We start from the raw sequence: 22,885 nt of genomic DNA on the forward strand, positions 1-22,885 counted from the left end.
AAAAAGGAAAAGATTTTTTAAAGAGGGAAAAAAGATATTTCCTAAACAGCTTTTTTTTGTTTTAAATGAATATGCAATATCTTGCTAGACTTATATTGGGACATTCACTGTAGTTTTGAAAAACTAATTTAGGATTATTAGACATTTGCAGAAGAATAGTCAACCAGTCTGCCCTGAGCTGAAGCTTTCAACTAAAAGAGGAGTTCAAAGGAAGAAAAACATAGATGGGATTGAGAATGACACCACTACTGCTGCTCTGACTCCATGACAAAGTTGTTGGTGGAATTAACTGCTCCAGACTTGGGACAAAGATTAGAGAGTTGTCTAAAATGCAAATGCTCAAATGCTTCCAATCATATAGAAGAGGCTGGTTCTACACTCATTTGTCTGCAGAGATCATCTACTGACATCACTAGACCAAAAAAGCATCTTATTCTCAAATACAATTTCTAATCCTAGGACTGGCAGTATTCTAAGAAAAATTCCACTGGTAGGGAACAGTACCATCATAACACACTCAGCAGGGAAGTGTGCCATCAGAATCTGACTTGGTCTTCACTAAAAATGATGACAAAGAACACTGAAGTCCACTAAACTTACCTCAACACATAGTTCACACACACTATGCACTGTGGCTGAGAATTCTTAGTGTTGTATATAACAGTTGCTTGAGTTTCAACCCAGACATAGCCACCTTGTTTGGCCAGCATTCTGTACTGTCCTGTTGTCACCTGCCCTTTTGTGAACACTAAAAGCAGAAAGAACACCAGCTTCAATTACAGGCAGAAAAACCCCACAAGAACTGTTTGAGGTCAGTATTCATTGCAGATTCCTATCTGCAACTAAAAGAAAGCCTTTGTTCTTCTGCTGCTTTCCCCCAGGGCTGTCTCTCATCTCCTGTAGTTTGAGGGCTTTAAATTGAGTTTTCACTTACTGTCATGGTGTGTTTTGGTCAGATGATCAGAATCCAGTGCGTGATAGTACTCATAGATTGAGCGACCCAGGAGCTCCTCTGGCTCATACCCCATCAACTCTGTAATTCTTTAAAACAAGGGAAAAAATTGCTATGTGAAAGCAAACACTGGCCAGCACAAATACCAGAGCATTTGGATGCTTGCACATCTAGAAAAACCTTAAGAATCACTTCCACAGATATTAGCAGCAAATTTGGCTTATTGGGACTTTTCATTTTGAAATAAATTGCTATTTTGATGCTTCTTTAAAAGAGAAATTTCAGTAGACATAGGATTTTACTTCTCACTGAGTATTTATAAATCATGTAGTGGGGATAAGATTAAACAAATCCCTTCTTTTTAGACATTTTTGTCTTTTTGCTTCAAGGTAGACCAGCTACTTACAGACCAGCTTAGGCAAACATGAGAATTTAACAAAATAATAAAGATACACTTCAACAGCTTTAATCCTGTAACTTAGAGAAATAGGAAACAGATTTACTCTTCCCACTCAAGCACTGCCTGCTTTTAAGGCAAGTGGGATTTCTTTAGTCTCTAGAGGGCAGTGCTAACCAGGGAAGTGCTTCTATTTTGCCCCATTCTAGATGCAAAAAGTGACCAAATAAGTACCTTTTATGTGACACCATCAGTCCTAGAAAGGTTGTTACTGCAGAGGTCAGAAATTACCATGTATCAACCTCTTCCTGCATCTAACTGCAACAACTAACTAGAAATTCACTTTTGTTATAAAGGAAATGGGTAGTAACAAATGACACCAAATTAAAAACAAACAAAAAAATGAAACAAACCAACCCCAAACAAAAAAACTTGAGCTATTTCCTTCATTTGCATTTATCAAATTTATCAAGCTAAGTTCCCAGAGGATAGGAAAATCAGTCTGATGTCTGACTACACCCCTGATTTGCACCAGAACACAAAATCTCATTTTTCAACAGCAGATGTATTGCATTAAAAGTACAGCTGAACATCTGGGGTTTTTTTGATAGAAGAAAGCAGACACTGATCCCCTGAGGAAGGAAGAGGGGGGGAAGCAGTAGCAATAAAATACATCTGACAAGTATTACACACATACTCTTTTCTGTCACCAGAATGCCCCATCTTTGACAAACCTAAAATCCTGCTTTATCAGTGTCTGGAAGAATCCACTCATTTCAATTTAAATCACTGCCACTATAGTAAAGACCAGTTTGAAGAGGCAGTTAAGTGAAGGCAAAGGATTTATTAATAGAATCCTAGAATGGCTTTGGTTGGAAGGAACCTTCAAGACCATCTTGTTCCAAACCCTTGCCATGGGCAGGGACACCTTTCACTAGAGCAGGCTGCTCAGAGCTCCATCCAGCCTGGCCTGGAACACCTTCAGGGATGGGGTAGCCACAGCTCCTTGTCAAGAATTTCTTCCTAATATCTAATCTAAACATGCCCTCTGTTTACAACCATGGTCCTGTCACTGTCTGCCTGCAGAAAACACCATTTTCCCTCTGTTATTCTGAAGTGATAACCCTGTATCCTCTTTAGATCTAAAAATCTGGCTTTTAAAGCATCCTGATCAGTTAGGAAAAGCCCAAAGCATGCCATCAATGATTGCATTGTCAAGATAAATCAAATTATTGAGAAAACAAACACTAGCCAACATGTACCAGCCCTGCAAATGTTTCAAATGAATGATTTTTTACAGTATAAATCATACACATTACCTTTCATCACAATAGGAAAATTTCATATCCAGACTGTGACGACTGAGGAACGTTTTACTGTCCAGGGGGACCTCAATGTTTGATGGGTGAGGAATAGGTTCACAGATCAACACCAGGCAGGTCATGGGAGGCTTTTTGTAGCCACAGTGGGTCTGGTTCCCACACGTGTCGTACACACGGATGTGGCCAGTGCAGTGCAGCACCTGCAGGGGAGTTGGGGTTTAGAAAGAAACAAGGTTTGCTCTGTCAGAAAACACAATCCTGTTTCCACCAGCACACCCAGAGCCAAGTCCTTCCCCATCCCACCCCTCAAGGGAGGGCTGGAGGAGAGCAGTGTCCTCCTCCTCCTCCTCACCCCACACTGCTGGGATGGGTTCACAGCCCAACTCCTTCCTCAGCAACAGCAGCCACTGCTGCATTTCTGTGAGCTCTTCTCTCTAGTCACTCTGATGAGCAGCTGCCTCAGCAAAAGGCATCCACAATTTAAATCCTAAAGTTATGGTACTAGTAGAAACCCCCATTTTAGATATTCTGCAGAGCTGATGACACAGATCAAACACATTCTTCAATAGACAGGAACTTTTGCATTCTGTGGGGTTTTCTTTTAATCATTCTGAAGCAGAAATAGTTCACAGAGAGCAGCAAAGAAGTTGTTTGATCCAGAATAATCAAATTCAAATCATAAAAGAGAACTGTGAGCCATAATCCACTGGATACAGTAAAAGGTTACTTTGTCCAGAGGAGAAAATGCATTCACTGCAGAAAGTTATCAGGCTGGCCTCTTTTTGTTCCAACTGTTACAAAAGGGAGAGCCAGCAGCTTCAAAAGAATGGCATTGAAGTCCTTCAGAGAGACCTCAACTATCACATTTTCAGTGACAAATCAAAAGAAATCAGGGATCAGCATAAGTGATGTCAAGTGCTTTTTTCCCAGAGAAGGCTTTATGCAAACATATTTGGTAATTATGTTTGTAAGTAAATGACCTCTAATTTAAAATGGAAAATTCATTAAAAGAGTTTTGAAAAACTAATTTTAAAACATTGTTTCAGTTACCTCTGTGATGTAGTCAGCATTAAAATTCAGCATAATGAAGCAGAATTATTAAATTATAAAGTACTTAGTGAAATTCAAGCTCGTTACATGAAGCAAAAATGTTGAAATACAGTGTTATGACATCTGAAGAGGAAGCTGCCAAACTATGCAAATATTTCTTTGCATTAGTTACCTTCCATGTAGCAGACTTTATATTCACTGTTCTTCCCCTGCTAGTGAGTGTACACTTCATTCTGAGAAAAAAGCTGCGCTCCGTGTTCTGCTCTTTGCCCTTTTTCACAGGACCTAGCAGAAGCAAAAGCAAACAATTCTTAAAACACTTGGATCATCTTCCAAAGGCAATAAAAAACCTCCACAGACATGTTATAGGAGTCTAAGACTAAGGGAAGATCCGAAAAATAAACTAAGAAAATTCATACATCTAATAGTACTTCTAATAATGGTATTTTTTAGAGCAAGTTTTACTATCAAGTAGATTTAAAAAAAAACCCACAAAGTTTCATAGAGCTTTAGAATGGTTTGTGTTGGAAGTGATCTTAAAGAGATCATCTTGTTCCACCCCTCCTGCCATGGGCAGGGACACCTTCCACTATCCCAGGCAGCTCCAAGCCCCATCCAAGCTGGCCTGGAGCACTTCCAGGGATGGAGCAGCCACAGTTGCTCTGGCACTTAAGCCTCAGCACCCTCAGTGGGAACAATTCCTGCCCAAAAAGCACCTAACCCTTCCCTCTGTCAGTGGGAAGCCATTCCCCCTGTCCTGTCACTCCAGGCCCTTGTCCAAAGTCCCTTTCCAGCTCTCTTGGAGCCCTTGTAGGTACAGGAAGGGACTCAAAGATGTCCCCAGAGCCATTTCTTTTCCAGGGCAAACAAACCCAGCCCTCTCTGAGTCTGTCCTCACAGGAGAGGCTTTTGATGCAGCCCAGTTTCAATAATTTAAGATCAGGATTGTATTTATAGCCAACTCCACATTCCCAGATTTCAGGAAAAAGGAGCAGGAAGAAAGAGAGACCAATTGGAAATTTAATATATATTAAAATTGTGACAGAGGAGAAGAAAAACATATGTAGAATAAGAAGCCTTGTTGAGGTGGTTTCCACTGAAATGCATCAGTAATTCACTATGAGGAGGCTCAAACCAAGCACCTTTTGGGCTCATTGCTCCTCAGGACTGCAAGTTTCTCAATTCAAAACTAACAACTCAGCTGTTTCTATGCATCCAAGTATTTCCACGGTGATTTACACTCTTGGAGCAAACAGGGACCAAGGTTTTAGGCACATTATTAACATTCTTGGGAGGAAAAAGTTGAGAAGCCCTAACACAAATCAACATAGGCAGCACTTATTTTTTGCTTGCTACCAGCAGGCTTTAAGTGAAGTTTGTGCCTGTACAGAAGAGAACCTTGCAGAGTCAATTACTAGTTATGCTCTTGTGGGCAAAGAAAATGTAACTGATGCTATCAGGAGAGCTGCATCAGCTCACAATGTGTGCAAGGAGGAAATGCAGCAGCCAGGAGAAGGAGCAGTGGAAGAGCCAGTTTGCTGAGGCTTGCTGAAGAGCAAGGACCAAACCATGGCAGAGGGAGAAGTTTAGAACACATGAGCTCACTTCTGGTACAAGTTTATACAATAATTTGCTCTCATCCTCCACAGACAATAGTAACTATGAAATTCTTCATGGTGGCTTGCACTGCAGTCAAAATTAATTAGAAAAATGTTAAAGCCTCTATGCAAACTTGTTTATTGCTTCTAGCAGAGGCAAAGACTAAAGGGCTCAAGCATATTTTATGCTACCTTAAAATAACCTTGATAATGGAGGAAGTGGAGGAGAAACTAAAGCAGAATTCACAGAAGCAGCAAAAATTTATTTAATTCAGTAAGTTTTAAGAGTTAAACCAATCTAGAAATTGATAGCTGAAGATCACACAACATTACTGTTACCAAGTCCTGATGCATGTGGCTCTGCTTCTAGAAGCAGCTGTAAAAGATGGAGCAACTTTCAAGTCTGATTCAGCACCAGACATTATTTTTTAAAATGGCCAGCTTTGAAAGTTTAAAAAGCAGCTTCATAAAATGAGAATGCAGTTCTGTTTCTGCCAATTGCATTTATATTCACTTGCACTTGTACAGTCCCAAAGGGGAATATTTAATACTCAATTCAAAACCAAAATAATTCCACTGATGTAAGAGCTGCAGTAGAAGGCAGCCTGGGAATACCAATAAATATAAAAATGTACTATTACTACTGTAATTTAGACTTCTGTCTGCCAACGTCATTTGCAAAACAGCTTTTGTAATAATGGTTTCCAGACATCTGATTCCAGGCTGGCCAATTTAGACATGCTTGAGATGGTTTGCATGAAACTCAGTGATAGGACATTTTTAAGAATAAGCTTTTGCAACAAAAGCAGGTTTTTTACACTTTAGGGAAATTGCTCCCCCACCCCCAAGATTTATTACTGTATTCCAAAAGGGGAGGCAGGGGAGTCTCATCTAGCCTTAGAAACATTCTAAGGGAAGACAAATTTACAAAATGCTTACAAAAATCAAAGTCAGGCCCTTAATGCTATGGCATCTTATCAGGTCCTTTCCACTGAATTAAATAGGATGGCAACATAAGACTTAAACAAAATTTACAGTGCCACAAGAAAGCAGAGGTCAGGTTTATTAATTTACCACTATCTGAATTCAGAGTCCATATAAACCTCATTTGATGAAAGAGAAAGCAGAGGTCAGATTTTAGGCTTCTAACTACTGAGTAAAGCAGATTTGTTTGGAGACATGCAGGCTGCCAAGTCTTTATAGCCTTTATCAAATCTTTAGAAGACATAAAAGCTGTAATTCATGGGTAATTGTTAAATTTCAAAGCACACAGCACTGTAAACATGGTGTTCTGCTCCCTCAGATGGAGAAAAGAGCCAGAAATCTGTGAAAAGATACCAATTTCATGCACCAATTAAAAGGTGCAGAGAAGCATCAACCCCAAAGCCCTTTTTTGGGCTGTTTAAGTATTCCCAGATCAGTGTCTTGGTGTCCTAAAATTTAAATACAGTATTCTTTTTGTCTTGGGTATACCACCACAGCTTGCTGGAAGAAAGCCTTTCTTCTCAGCTGTCCTGTAAAAGCAAGGCCAGACCAAGACAAATGCACGAACTGAGCTTCTCCATGTCCCTCTATAACAATTGCTTAAAATCATTCTCATTCAACCTACCTCTAATTTTATTCCTCTAGGCACTTATTCTTTCAACCCTCAAAACCTCCATTTTAGTAATTAATTTTGTTAGATTAAAAAAATCTCACTTCTTCTATAATTAGGATATAGCCAAAACATTTTGGTGATTCCTGTTGTTAGTGTCTCTCAACAAGGTGCAATTTAAGATTTAAGAAATAAAAATATATTAGCTTTTGAACTCAACACCACTTCCTGGCAGATATCCAACTGTATTAATGCCAACAGAAACTATCCATAAGTAAATTAAATTGATTATTGATTTTTTTTTCTTTTTTCTCACCATTTCTGTGTGTAAGCATTTCTCTCAGCTCCTCGTGGTCACATGGATGAGTGAAATCAAATACACTGTGCCCCGTCAACTCAAACTGCAAAAACGAACAGGTACATGGGTGTTTAACTTCACACACACAAAAATGGAACAGCTTTGTGAAACAGTCTTAGGAAATGTCAGTATTTCACCTGAGTGAGTCCCATACACTTGTTCACGTTTTCAGACATGTAAATCATGTCTCCATCTTCAGACAGAACCATGACAAAGCCATCAAGAGCTTTCAAGTAGAAACAGTTCAGTTCCTTCTCCATTTTGGCTTCTGTCTCCAGCTCACCTGCAAACAGCCACACATTTTTGTTTAAGCAAGCACCAGCCATTCTTCACTTACCAGCAGGAATGACTTCTGGCACCAGTCTGCAAGGAGTCAATCTTGCAGGACCATCAAAGCCAGTATAATTCATTTAGATAAATTATGAGTTCAATTCTTCAAGCTCTAGTAAAGGTATCAGAAATCACAGAAAATCAGAGTGAGTAACCCTCTGTGCTGTTATGTATTAACCAATGAAACTTCCACCTTAAGGAAAAGGTCTATGTGGCTAAAAATTTATTACCCATCTCAAAAAGGCATTCTAAACTTCTCTCAGGGGCTTTCTGGGAGAGTTTTCCAAGTCTGGCTACTGAAGTTACTCCTCCACACAGCAGAGGCAGACATGCATGAGCACAAATAACCAGCACACTGCCCATGGCAGGCTATCAGCCACAGGCTACACCCTGACTCAGATATTCCTGCAGATGTAGCTGCAGACACAACACATCCTCAGCTGACTTCACCTTCAGAGAAGCACACCACACAAACACAATTTACAAAACTATTCCTTGCAGTTTATTGTAAGGAGACACAACTATAATTAGCTCAGTCAACCTTGAACCAAGTACCTACAGTCAAGAAAGCACAGCTGAACAAACAAGTTTAGAGGGGAAAAAGTTTAAATGAAGGAATTTAACTTTGGAGAAGGGTCAGATAAGACTGAAAAGGGCACTATAGCTATGATGAGACAGCCAGGATCACCAGAATAGAAAGAGAAAAAATGGAATCCATTGAACAGTGAATTTTTCTTGTGTCATTGCTAACAGCTGATTTCTCCTGTAAAGCCTCCCACCTTCACGAAACAAGAACACATCTAACAACACATTCATTTATTTTACTGCTGACAGCCCTTACAAACAGACTCCTCCTCAATATCCCTCCCAGAGGGTGCCACGTGCCCCTTACCAGCATCCAGCAGCTTCCTCATGCGCAGGTAGCTGATGGTGAGCCTCATGATGGAGGCCTTGTCCAGGTGGGCACTGACAGTGTGGGGCAGGGGCAGCTGGTGGGCCAGCTCATAGAACACCTCCGACTCCTTGCTCCTCCTGCACCGCGCTGCGTCCCGAGACTTCTCTTTCCTGCGTTCTGAGCTAATCCTAGAGAAACAAAGTTTGGGGTTATACAGGGAACTGAGCTCTCGGGGATGTGTGGCTTTGAAACTAAGTTGCCCAGCAGTCAACTGGAAGTTGAATAAGGTTAAGATTCAGTTTAAAAGTGCAAGTAAGTTTCAGTTTAAAAAGTGCAAGTGTAATTCTTTGTATCAACTTCTGCCCCCTGCCAGAACTAAATTCAAACACGCAGTCTTCCAACGAGATCAGTTTTTCAAAGAGACACTTCCATACTCAGAACTTGTGGATCTGTGCAAAAGTCCTTTTTAGTTAGCACACATTTTGTGAGAGGTACCACAAATTACAGAGCAAAACAATTAATGAGCTAATGATCCCTGGGACATAATGAACCAGATTCAAAGAATCAGAGAATGGTTTGGCTTGGAAGCGACCTTCAAGATCAACCAGTTTCCACCCTCCTGCTGTGAGCAGGGACAGCTTCCACCATCCCAGGCTGCTCACAGCCCCATCCAACCTGGCCTGGAACACTGGAATGGAGCAGCCACAGCTGCTCTGGGCACCCTGTGCCAGGGCCTCACCACCCTCAGAGTCAAGAGCTTCCCTATATCTGATCTGTATCTCCCCTCTTCAGTGTTACCAAATACATACCCAAAAAACACATTTTCAGTTCTTCACCTGCTGTGCTACCCACATGGGCCAAAATCTTGCTTAGTTTGTGCAGAAACACAGATGTGACAATACCTTGTGTTGGATGTTGGAAGTACAAATGCCTTGACACATGGGGGAAGTTTAATAATCCATGAAAAATACAGAATAAGCTATCAGAATCTCTTTTACAACTACCTTCCTTTCTACCAACTTGGTAAAATTGTGTGCCATGCCCACCATCCTCTCCTCCTACTCCTGCCACTGCCAGCAGAGAAAAACTATTTCTGTGGAATGAGAAACATTAATTGTTTGACATAATAGCAATAAAGACCTTTGGAAAACTAACTTGTGGGAATTATAGTTGTAAAAAACTCTGGACATACAACAGTCCCATTGATTCCTGTGAATACAAACCCATGTCCTTAGAATGGCAGCCTAAAATATTTGACAATATTTCCCCATATTGAAGATTTCTTCACATTGAATTTCCCTGTGACAACAGTGTTCCTGTTGTAGTGATGGATATCTTGGTCTGAGAAGCTTGAGGCTCCTGACATACAGGTATATCTGGAAATAGCCATTACGAAAAGTCTGACCTTTAACAATACTGCAGAAATATTTTAGCTATTTAACCTGACTGATTAAACATTTATTACTGAAAACAGGCCTCAAGTACCTTTTCTCTTGGTGGAAAACCAAGGGTGGAGGGGGAAAAAACCATCTGGATTCTCTTTGTCCTCTTTCTTGAACCACAGATTTCACCGTAACTCTATTTTGCCAAAGGTATTTCAAGGTAACTGTCGTGGTTTAACCCCAGCCCACAACTGAGCACCACAAAGCTCTTTGCTCACTACCTGTCCCACCCTTGTGGCATGGGGAGGAAAACTGCAGTGAAGGTAAAACCCATGGGTCAACTTAAAAACAGTTAAAAATTGAAACAAAATAATAATTGCAGTGACAAGGGATACAATAAAGAAAGAAACAAGACTCAAGAGAGACAAATGATTCTCGATGTAATTGCTCACCCACCCTCTGACAGATGCCCAGCCTGTCCCAGAGCAGGGACCAGCACCTCCCAGCCACCTCCCCCAGTTCACTCTGTGCTTTGGAATGTCTGTTTGGTCAGTCCAGGTCAGCTGTCCTGGCTGTGTCCCCTCCTGCCTTCCTGTGCACCTCCTCACTGGCACAGCAAGGGAAACTGAGAGTCCTTAACTCAGGAGAAGCAAAAAGAACTAAAACCTCAGTGTGCTGTCAACATTATTCTCCAAAACAGCCCTGCACCAACTGCTAGGAAGAAAATTAACACTATCCCAGCTGAAACTGTAACAGCAGAACAAGAAATTCTGTTGCTTTAGACAGATTCACCTTTATACCTTTGATTTTTGTTAGCTACTCATTCAAGATCATTTCACAGGCAAAATATTCATTCTACAACAAAAACTCAAGAGAGAATTACTGGAAGTAAATGGCTGAATCCACCCAGATTGCTGCAGCTTTGTCACTGTTTCCTTTACAACTGCAGACACTTTTAAGTTAAAATTCCCCTGCTTTGGCAATCAAGCTGAGCACTGCAAGTCCACAGCTTTGTCAGGCTTGTGTGAATCACACAGGGCACTCAAGAGATGAAAACAGACAATAACCTCACAAGTTGGGATTTCAGCCCTTGTATTTTCTTTCTGACAGCCTAATGTTCTTGAACATATTTTGGGTAGTTTCCAGATTTTGGCCAGGTTTTAGCACCCTTGGCAGCAGCCTTCAGCAGGAACAGTCAAAACTTCTCCCAGCCATTCAATTATTAATTACCAACTGAAATGCTGCTCAAATCCAGCCCATAGTGCTTTCTGTTAAAAATTAATCCCAGAGTAAGATCATCAAGTGCTGCCAGCTGGAGCTGATGGGCAATACCCAAGGAAAAGGGGATGTTGGAACCACTCAGTGCTGCCTGAGTGGCAGCATCTCCTCTCCCTTTTACTACAGGATTCCTTTCTAGAAAGGCTGCTACTATAGATAGATGTTTAAACTGTACAGCACAACAGTTGGCTATTTTTAGCTGCTATTTAAACCTAAGCTGTAACCAATCTGAGTAAAACCCAGCCATTTAAATAGGAAGATTAACTACCAGCTTCAAAGAGCATTTCTTTAATGGATCAAATTAATAGGGAAAAGGTCTTTCACAAATGAGGTTTAATTACCAAGTGAAGTCATTGTTGCCTCAACATTGAAATGCCACCAAACTAAAAAAAAATTCTTTGCTATTGCAACTACTCAAAGCTTTGTTACAATTGCATAAAGTAAATTAAACAACACACATCAGCATGTGTAGCTGCTCACAATTTTCTGTGTAGTCAATTAAATGACACTGAATTCCTGTAAAGAAAACCTATTTCCAAAGTGAGCATTCTCCTCACCAGAGGGGAAGGAAAGGGGGCTCAGGGAAGGAGATTTGAAACAGTGAGATGTGAAGTGCCACAAAATCAGTTTAAACAAATCATATCACTTCTCTTATCTGTTCTTTTTGAGCTGCCCCCATGTAAAGTTCATGATCTCAATAGAAAGATCATTCTGCAGAAAAGGAGAATTTAAAACAATTTAAACATTCTCCATTTGAAACAAACCCCAAACTTCAGAGCTGTATTGCAGCCTTCTGCTCTCAGTCTGGCAGGAAACAAAAACACCTCAAGAGCCTGAAGAAAACCTCAGCTGCTGAGTGGATTATACATGCAATGAAAATATCAGAAATGCCCGTGCTGGACAGGAAATTGCATGCATTTGCAGGTCTGATTTTTCCTGCACAATTTCAGTGCCAGACATTCATTTCCATTTTGTATTTCTACCACAGAATACAGAAGCAGAGAATCATAAGCATGTTATCCATGAGAGCTCACTGAAAGCTGTTTCATTGACCCCTTCAAACCCAATAGTACTTCTTATATATAATAGATATTTACATGCAATAGCTGAACAAAATCTGAGCTCCAGAAGATATTTCAGTTACAGACCCAGAGCAAAAGGGTATTTCACAACCAGGACTCACTGCAGCTGAACCAAGAGCTCAGCTGAAGGATATAACCCAGACTCCCACTCCCTGCCTCAAATCATAGAATAGAAACAAAATTGCACAGCAACATTTGCCCAAGAGCCTTGAGAGCAAAGCACACCAGCAGCAACCCCGTGCCACCAGTTACAGATGCTAAAATTGGCCTCTCTACTTGAGTGTGCAGCTCCTGTCCTCATGGTCATCCAAACCTTGTGGGCCACAGCATCTCCCAAATAACACATCATTCCCCAAACCAGCCCAAAGACCCCTCCACAGCAGATTCCTACAAGTGAGCCCCCAATTCTCTAAATGCAGCCCAAATTTTTCATCTCCTTGACTGAAAAATAATCAATCACCACATATAAATTGGCCTGTTCCTCCTTATTTACCAATGGCAAATAGACAAAAACAAAACAAAACACCCACAAAAAAAAAACCACCAAACGAAAAAACACCAACCCTAGAAAATACCACCCGTAACTGGTAAATTTTGGTTGAAGATACTTAGATAAAAAATGGTCAATGGATAGAACTTAAAATGTGTAGCAGTCAACTTTGTGTCCTTCTAGCTTTTTAAATCACCACCCAGTATAAGAAAATTTTTATACTGTGTACATATTATTTGGTTAAAAAAAAAAATTAAAATCAAGAGGTTTCCTTTCTTTCACTTTGCTATGGGCACAGATTTTTCTCCCATTCAAACTTACTATTTCTCTAATCAGGTACATTTTACTCTAGAGATGTTTTCAGTTCCCATGTAAAATAACTTGTGCATGATTAATTAACTCAGGCTCATCTTTCTCGATACAGGTGTGAGAACATTATAAAATATGAACATCTTCCAATAGCAACTCACATTTTTCTCTTTAGATTTGCTTTCTTCAACCAAGTGGCTTTGTATTTATCATATTATTTGTTCCCAAAGTTTCATAGACATATACATTGTAGAAAACAAGAAATCCTAATTATTAATGTGTTTCAAATCTGGTAACATCTTCTTGAGCTTTAACTAGTTTTCAGTTCTGCCATTTATTGCCATCATTTGCCAGTAAAAGATTAAGATATCTCCTTGCTAGTAACAATCTTTCCTCTCAGACTGTAAAATTACTCTAGAAAACACCTGGCTTAGAAATGGAGTCACAAAAACTATATCCATTATAATACAGCTTCATTTTTTTCTTCATTACACCAAAAAGAGATGTAAATATTACAACATAAAAGTATATGGCATCAGGATGGTGTTGGAACTTTAGAAAGTAGAACTTTACAAAGCAGACCTGCAAGTGGTCTCACGTTTAATTTTAAGGCTGAATGCATTCCTGAGGTTGATATAAAACTTGGTCACCTTTCCAGGCCCAGCCTAAGCAAGGTGTTTCTGGCAGCACAGCTGAACAGGACACAGGGGCAGCTCCTGGTTTGCAGCCATACCCAGAATAACCAGTTGTGTCCATGTGGAGAGCACATGGCTCAGCCCTGGGCTTGTCCCACCAGCCACCCTCACCTACAGCCAGAGTGTCAGGACAAAATTTACTCTCCTGACTGTGCTGAGTACATGTTCACTTGGGGTTTTTCACTGTTTGTAAGATGTGTGTTTTGTCCAGAGCTGCTAGCCATGACACTTGCTAAATCATTCCTCCATGGAAAGGAGAAGCTAAAACAGTGGAACTGCCCTATTGACAACTTCATATTAAAAACTGGTTTATAGTTTTTACCACTCAAAGTTAAAACTTTGAGTAGTAAAATTGTTTAGGTTATTTAGGTATAGGGGACCTCAGGAGCTGATCAGCTTTAACAGGGAGGGACAGAGCTGCAGTGTTAGCACCATCTATCAGGCCTTGAGACAGACCCACACCAACATGGCCCCGAGAGCCCCATTCCCTCTCCCTCCCAGCCCTGCAGTGACACACTTGTCTGTCCTGACCAGCAGCCCGGACTGCTCATCCCTCAGCAGGCACACTTTTTCCAAAGTGCTTGGGAGGGGTGCTCCTTCCTCCTATTGCAGCCCTACAGAATTACTGCAGTCTCTCACTGCCAGTTCTCTATGGGTTGGGGTTATTGCTTTGACCCACCTTGCTCTGATGTGATTTCCTGTTAAAGTATTATTGCTTTATGGCCAATTTTATTTACTAGTTCTTATGTTCTAGTCCGTGTAGAGAGTTCTTGTGAAGGAAAAAATAAAACCCCACACCCAAACCTCGTGTGTAATCAGAAGCATGTGATTATACAGAAGAAAGTCTTGCCCTTCATGAATTAATGAACATCACAGCCCACTAATCCAGCTCAGGAAAAGAACTCAGAAATTCCTTACATACAGTATGAATGTTCAAAAGAGATTTAACTACAGAAACTAATGTCATATCTAAGCAGAAACAACACCACAAAAGTCATTCCTTGGTATATTTCTTTCTAACACAGCAATTCAAACCATTTTCTACACATGAGGATAGTTACAGGCATTTCCCATAGCCTGACTACCACCAAAACAAACCCCTAAGTGATAAAACTCTAATAAATCAGGAGAGCAGGCAGGCAGGTCAGCCTGGATTAGCCACAGCAGCACAAATGCTCTGAAAGCCAGCAGTGTTTGCAAAATGAGAGTGGGAGAAGCAGCGAGAGGAGACTCACTCAGCTCACCTAGAGAAGCCTTCCCCCACAAATGCAGATAAACACCCATCCCACAGACAAACCCCAGCACAGCAGCACAGCCCTAATGGCCTGAACCCACCACAGCACCACCCTGACAAGGGTATCCATCATCTGCATTTGCCCTTGGATTGACCTGAAACCCCAACTACCTCCCCACACAGAAATGTGAGTAAGAAGGGAAAAGCTTCAATATTGTCATTTCTAATTTAGATCATGGTGAAGGGATTCTATCATGTCTTACTACACAGTGTAACCCACCCACAGTTCACCTTTGCATGGTAATATACTGGTTTAAAATAACCACATGGCATACAGTGGTGGCATAAAAGATTTTTTTTTCAGCTACATTATTTGGCTTTTTCTTGAGAATATTTTTTTCCTTAATTAGTTGTGCTTTACCCTTCAGGATTAAAGGTACATGGTAGTAAAATTGTGTTTATTATTACAGAAAAATCAGAGCTATTCAAAAGAGATATCTGAACACAGGCTTGACAGAACTAGACACTAAGTGCTCTCCTCCCTTCAGCCCTTCTGCTTTTGCTTCTATCAAGCTCACAAAAAATGATGCAAAACATATCCCCAAGATATCTGTCAGGCTTTCAGTAAACAATGTTTTAGCTAAGAACTGGTCTACCTTCAGACAGATGCAGACTCTTGATAAAGTAACTAATTTTAGTCTAAATCATGGCATTAAAATCCATCTTCTGTTTTGTTCACTGCATTTTGTTTTCAAGATTGGAGGCTGGACATTTTCCCTCATTGCTTCCATCCAAGTTTCATCCCTTCACCTCAAGTTCCTCAACTGCTTTCAGTTAACAGGGTATTTTGTAATCAAAGGTTTTTAAGAACAGGGGGAAAAAATAACAGAAGTAAGAGATATCAAGTTTTATTTTTCTCTGTGAATAAAGAGCAAACCACAAAGCAGTCAAGAGAAACATTTACAACAATAGCTAGGACAAAAAGCCTGTAGCAATGTCAGCTCAGCATCCAATAGACTCAATAGGGTGCAAGGAAAAAGTCCTTTCTGAAGGACTGAGCACCAAAATGCCAGTCCCCAGCTAAACCATTCCTTTCTTTAGTTTAGCTAGTGGAGGCTGCAGCCTTTATATTTGATGTGGATTACTTTATGTCTTCCAAAGGAGGTGAACAAGAAGCAAACATAAGGAGGTAAGCCTTTAATAACTCCCTTTCTATCATAACAGTCCATTTACTATTCTCATTTGTGAGCAAAAACAGGAGGCTTGGCCTCAAATCCTTTTGCTTCTTGAAATGCACACATTTCCATAAAGTGACATCAGTCTAGTTTTGGTTTAGGATTGACAATGAAAGAACTCATTCTGGTAAAAAAAACAGGTCATCTTTTCCAGGTAACATTTCCAGGATTATTACATATCAAGTCAAAATGTTTATTAAATTAGTTGCTTGGTAAAACCTTCCACTGTTGCAATTATAATCAGTGCTGCTGATTCAGAAGACTCAATTTTTCACTTGAAGTTCAGGCTCTATTTTAATGCAGTGAGTTAAAAGATTTGTTGCAACATTTCTCAAAATGCTTAAGGAGCATTCATTGACACCAAATTAAACAGAAGCTGAACAGTATCTCTGCCAACACACACATTTAAGCTTTGGTGTCTTTAAGGAACAACCAGTGGACCATCCTGAAGCACCAGCTCTTCTCCAGTGCCAGCAAAGCCATTTTGAATTTCTTGCTACTAAAACATCTCAAGCTTTTAAAGGGCTACATTTCTGTACTAGTCCCAGTGTTATCAGACTTCAACAGGAAGAAAGGACAGATGATGCACATGATGAAGCTGCTCTTTATCAATGCACTTTCTCTGAGTTCTCAAACCCAACCCCCAGGCTGGTATGAACAGGCACAGCTTCAACCCAGGCTGTGGCTCCACATCAAAGAACCCTCATGTTCATCACCTACATAAACTGCATTCACAAAATACATATGCTGGCATGCATTCACTTCATTCCATGCTCCTAATGATTTCAGAATGTAATTTTGGTAGAGATTTTTATTCCAACCTAAATAGCAGAGACTCAGAAGAGAAAAACCTCAACAGGCTTCATGTCCAGTGGTGATTTGGAAATCTGGATCTTCCTTGAATTTTCAGTCACTAAAGTGCAAAGGCTCATCCTGTAGTCCCCAGCATCACAAAACCTCCCTGTGTCTCCCATTTCAGAGCAGCCCTCAGTGGAAAACTCAGATTCTCCTGCATTCTCTTCCATCCCCTCTAACACTAAGGGAATTTCTCAGAAGAGGCTCAAAATGCTCAGACTTTCTCAAATTCAAAAGGGAAAGGGCTGTTATAACATGAAAAGGTGATTAAGGTCCAAGTTCTTTCCATGCATTACCTAGGTGGTTTTTCTGAGGCATGTAAACACCTGCCCATATAACTGTGTGTGTGAAGATAAAAGGTGCAATAATCTGGAACATTCCTTCCTTTTGGACACCAGCTTGCTAGGAACAGGTATGGGCTACTGTGCCTTCTTGGAAAGCTCTTGCAAGATTTGTTTTTGCTTTGAATCTGCTTGTTTTTAAAGAACACATCTTGTAATTGAATTGGTATTTGCATCTCCTTGGAAGTACCATCAGGAAAAGCTTGATGCTCTTGTACACCACCACTAAACCATGTGGGACTTCCCTCCTGGCCTTACTTAGCCATGCACACTCTACAACCAGGTAAAAATTATTTTGTTGGCATGTCCTAACACCAAAGCTCTTTAGGAATAAATTAATACTGCCAAATTCTCTTTGGTAGTGCAAAAAAAAAAAAAAAAAACGGGGGGATTTTTAAAAATCAGCAGCTTCTGTCATTTGATGTCCCCTTTAAAGTCACAAATCTAGTTGAAATCCAGTCTATTACTATTGAGCAACATGAACACATCCAAGAATTCAATCCAGTGTTACACAGGCTCAGCAAGAGTCCTCCAGGCTCCCAGGCTGGAAGCACACCAACAGGAACACGCACAATCTTAGGGATTTTGGGCTCACACTGCAATGCCACTGACATTTGACAAGGTTATTAATATTTATTGACTAATTTTTTTTATTCCTGTTCACCATCAGCAATCAGAGTCTTGGAGCCAGACACATAAACTCGAGGCATTATAGTCCAAGGCCAGGGAGGAATGAGGAATAAAGTCTGCGGCTGCTTGCACAAGGTGCAGGGGAGGGAGCAATCACCTGCAGGGGAATTCACGCATGGCACCCGTGACAGCAGCGTGGTCTCCTCTGGTGGCAGCAGCAGGACAGCGGGGCACAGCTCCTCAAGGCTCACAAAGAGCATGCCACCTCAGCCTAACCCAGGTAAACCCTTGATGGGCACTTCTGATAAGAGAGAAACCAACCAGCAGATGGGGATGGCAATTAAATGAGAGAATAAAATCGATTATCCACTTCACACCTCCACCTTTAAACCAACAGTTGACTTAAGTGCCACACTTAGGATGCTGATAAGAGCGTGCAGCTAGGTTTGTTACCCCCTACACCTTCCAAAAATGGTCCAGCATGTGCCTCCAGGAAAGGAAAAGCTTTTCAACACAAGGTTGAATTGCTAGAAAAGCCTGAAAGGGCTTCAAAGGAAAACCTCTTACTATCACATCACCCTGTTACAGACCCCCGACAACCTGGACCATCTGATCGCAGCTGCAGCAGCCCTCTTAGCTAAGCATGGACTGGTTATTGGTATTTCAGGCACCCCAACCAAGAGACCCAGACTGCAGACACTGTGTTTTAAAGGGCAAAGCAAGCATGACTGTAAACAAAAACCAGAAAACCCTCCTGCTGCTTCCATCAGCTCACTGGCAAATTATCACACGTTCACTGATAAATGGAACCAAAGCACGAGCAGAGCAAAATTATGGAAAATTTCTGCAATAAGCAAATCCTCCACAGCTATTCTTCCCTGATTTTCAGTGCCTTGATGATGATGAGGATGGGCAGTAGCACTATGCTGTCCCCTTCATCTTTAGTGGGCACTGGAAAAACATTTCTGGTCATTTTTGTAAAAGGAATTCACAAAACTTTTCATGTTTGAGGCAGTGCAAAGAACAGACAACACAGGTAAGTTGTATGGCAAGGCAAACAATCCAGGAAAATCCAGAAAGCAGAAAAACCACTGTTCTGTGAGCCAGAAACCACTGAGCCTTCCCCATACCTGTGGGGAGACTCTCCAGGAGATTTACTGAAAGATTCCTCCTCTTCTTACAGCCCGGATTACACAAAAGGGTTTTGTATTCACTTTCGACTCCAGCAAGGGTGGCTCAGTTCCCCCAGCGCTGAGAGAAATTAACAGACAAAAGCGGTGGCACAGACAGTCCTAAAGACCTCACACAGGTTTGAGAATAACCGGGGCAGCCACTGCCCCTCAGAGCCACCAGCACAGGGCACAGCCTTCTCAAACAGATTCTGGAGCTGGACTTTGGTGGCAAAATCCAGCAGAAAACCCCTGGTCTTCCAAATCATCCCCTTCAGAAGCTAAAAAAATAAGTTTCAAGGCCCAGCTCTGAGAAACTGAAAAGCTGAAGTTCTTCTGCAAGGCACTCATATTAATTTTATTATTAAATTTCACTGGCTTATACCATCTTAAAACTCAGACTGAATGCTCCAGAAACCACTCATTTTTTTTCACACCTATGGCATTAAAAATATGTATTTTATGCTAAAAAGACTTACAGCACACTAGAAAAATGAATCTGGGTTAGCTACCAGCTGCAAGCCACTACCCAAGTAAGGACTAACCCATAACCCTAAATGGCTCATTGACTGAAAAAGGCACCAAAATTCCTCTGCTAATAGTGAAGTGCCACAGCACAGACCCGAGGAAAAGCTTTTCATTGCATCAGCCATCTGCATGCTGGAGTTTGCTAAAAGAATATTGAGAAAAATCTCACCCTTCTCACCAAAACCTTAAATGTGGCTCAAATGAGAGTCAATGATGAGCACACCAAGCTCCCAACAACTCTGTTTCACCCACTCCATGCACTGAAACGCTGTCCTTGCAGCACCCGGGGGAAAACCCAGGAGCACATCAAAGTGATACAACTACTGAAGAATGGCTAAAACACAAATAATTCAGTATCTAATCATGGTGCTGATACTTGATTTCTTAGGGAGTCTTGACCCCTCTGCATATATGAGAAGCTTGGAACCACATCAAAAAATGGATTCAACAGGCCAGTAGAAAAACCCACACCTCCAGATACTGCTATGACCAAATTTCGCTTTAAGACATAAACTTGGGCAAATTCCATGTTTTCTGAATCTCACAGCATATAATTAAGTAAACAACAACCTTTACATTAACTATCAAGGGATAAACACTATCCACATACAAGCAGAGGGAAAGGCAAGGAATAAAAGAATCTTAACCCATGCCAAAATTGAGGTGTACTGTATATACAATTAGCCAAAGTTTTATCATCAAAGATGATAAAGAACAGGACATAAAGGACTTCTCCCTTCAAGGTATTCTGAATATGGACACTCTAAAACCTAAACCCAACAAAAACAACCCAGCTTTTTGAGAAATGTTTCATATTTCCATGCAGCTCTCTGCTGAGCTCACATCCTTCCTTTTTTTGCTTAGCCATCTTCACTCAAGTGTACATCCACAGCCCCCAGGACGAATGTACCACAGACACAGCTTTATGTTTTCCATTAAAACCCTACAACAGGAGTAAGGGGAATATCCCTTTATAAGAAACATTCCCGACTTTGAACTTTGTCGTCAGGAAACAGAAAACAACAAATTCTCTTTCTTAAGCCCTGCCTTTAGGAAGAAAGGATAAGCTTTGCATACTCATTCTTGCATTCTGAAGAAAGCAGATTACATCCAGGATAAGGGAATTTCAATAAAAAAAAATAAAAGTCATTCAGTGGGGCAGAATGGTAAGTAAAAAATAACAAATGCTCAAGGGCAAAAGAAAAAATAAAAAAGGGGGGGGGGAAATCCCAATAAGAAACAACAATAAAAAAAAAGTATCAGGAAACAAGTCTCAAAGCCCCTTCCCAGACCTGCCACTAAATTAGGGCATCAGAGCAAAGCGCAGATTAATCATGTTGGTTGCAACATTTTCTCACAGGCTTCCCAAGAGCCATCCGGCAGAGCAGAGAAGCTGGAGGCTGAGTGCCACCCCAGGGTGCCCCCGTGTCGGGATTTCTCTGCACCCAGAGCCGCTGCTCCCCCATCGCAGCCCGGCCGCGGCTCCCAGGGCGCTCCAAGGCAGCCGGTGCGGTCCGGGCGCTCCCGGTGCCGGTGCTGCCCGATGTTCCCGGCGCTCCCGGAGCTTCCCGCCCGGCACAAAGCTCACCATCCATTTTACAACCCGGCCAGGCTCCTTCCCGACACAACTTACACGCTGTAACACTTAGAGCGCTTAACCTGCTCAGATGACCCTCGCATACAAGGGCAGGCAAAACCCATCTCGAAGAATTAAAAGCCGAGAAAAGGTATCGATAGCCATATAAACAAGCCTTCTGCAGATGGCGAAGAAGGCAATTAATCCCCCCACAAAGCCCCATCGCCGGGACCGGCTCACCCGAGCCCCCCGGCTCCTTAAACTTCACCGCCTAACAAAGGCTTTTAAGGCTTTTATTCCCCCCCCCCCCTTTCCTCTAATTTGCGCTTACAATCCTCGGTGAATTATTCATACTTCTCAACTCACATTGTCCATCCGCTCCCCCTCCCCACTCCTCTTACACCTCCCCAACGCGACTTTTGGGGATTTTTTTATTTAAAGCTTCATATCTCCAGACTGAGAACCGGCCCTTTTCCGCACAAAGCCGGGGCACGGCGGGCTCGGAGCGCGCCGGGCACGGGGCACGACCAATCCCTGCCCGCTCATTTCCCGGAGCGGAGCAGCCCCCGGCTCGCTCCCCGGCACCGCGGCCGACACCGGGCACCTCACCCCCGGCCCCGCCGCCAGCCCCGAGCCCCGGCCCGCTCCCCCCGCCGACAAAATGGCGACGTGGACGAGAAGGAGAAGAAGGAATGGAAGAGCGGAGCGCTCCGCGGGCCGGGGGAGCGCGGGGAGGGCAGCGGGGAAGAGGCCGAGGAGGGGGCGGCGGTAACAAAGCAGGGGGCGGCGGGGGCCGGCAGCAGCGAGCGGGGGGGAGGCGGGGGGCGGGCGGCGCGGCATCGGTACCTCTTCTTGTCGGTGACGCCGCCGGGGCTGTCCATGGCGGCGGGATGGCTTCTCCTCCTCCCGCCGGCTCCCTGGATGCGAGGCGGCCGCGGCTCCGATGGCCGCCAAGGGGCGCGGGGAGATGGCGGCGCTGGCCGGGTCTGGGGCCGCGCGGGCTCAGAGCATCGGGGCACAGGCTGCGGGAGGTGCGGGCGCGGCGGCGGCGGGCGCGGCGCGGGGCCCGCGCTGCGCCAGTGAGGAGCGGCGGCGCGGCCCGGCCCCTGCGCGCGGGGTCAGCTGAGCGCTCAGCTGGGCGGGGGCCGGCGCCTCACGTGCGGCGCTGCGTGCGGGGCGGGCCCGGGCACGGCCGGCCCCACAACCCCGGCCCCACAGCAGCCTCCCCATAGCGCCGGCCCCACAGTGCCAGCCCCATAGCGCCGGCCCCAAAGTGCCTCCCCATAGCGCCGGCCCCACAGCGCCCGCACCACAGCGTTGGCCCCACAGCGCCCGCCGGCGGGGGCTCGTCCCTGCCCAGTCCAGCCCGGTTCAGCTCAGCTCAGTTCTGCCCGGCCGGCCCTACATCAGCCCCACAGCACCGGCCCCACAGCGCCCGCTGGGGGAGCTAGTGCCAGCCTAGCCCAGCCCGGCTCGGCTCGGCTCGGCTCGACCCGGACCGGCCCGGCCCGCTCCGCTCCGAGCACCGCCCGCGCGGATCCTGCCACAGATCGCACCCCCGTGGGCACAGTGCGAGGAGCTAGTC

General features: G+C 43.1%; 1 protein-coding gene across 1 annotated transcript in view; it reads right to left on the bottom strand.

Annotated features, from left to right (window-relative positions):
- The window catches only part of HIF1A (hypoxia inducible factor 1 subunit alpha), a 33,541-nt gene extending 11,162 nt beyond the window's left edge, over window positions 1-22,379 (bottom strand). The window contains exons 1-8 of the mRNA XM_058806172.1: window positions 22,147-22,379; window positions 8,494-8,684; window positions 7,409-7,554; window positions 7,230-7,314; window positions 3,894-4,006; window positions 2,669-2,871; window positions 935-1,041; window positions 601-748 (exon numbers count right to left, since the gene is read on the bottom strand). Coding sequence (XP_058662155.1) covers window positions 601-748; window positions 935-1,041; window positions 2,669-2,871; window positions 3,894-4,006; window positions 7,230-7,314; window positions 7,409-7,554; window positions 8,494-8,684; window positions 22,147-22,181 — 1,028 coding nt within the window. The 5' untranslated portion in view covers window positions 22,182-22,379. The remainder of the gene's footprint in view (window positions 1-600; window positions 749-934; window positions 1,042-2,668; window positions 2,872-3,893; window positions 4,007-7,229; window positions 7,315-7,408; window positions 7,555-8,493; window positions 8,685-22,146) is intronic.
- Between the last annotated feature and the right edge of the window lie 506 nt (window positions 22,380-22,885).

Source organism: Ammospiza caudacuta, chromosome 6 (genome assembly GCF_027887145.1).
Source record: "Ammospiza caudacuta isolate bAmmCau1 chromosome 6, bAmmCau1.pri, whole genome shotgun sequence".
In the NCBI taxonomy this organism is placed as follows: domain Eukaryota; kingdom Metazoa; phylum Chordata; class Aves; order Passeriformes; family Passerellidae; genus Ammospiza; species Ammospiza caudacuta.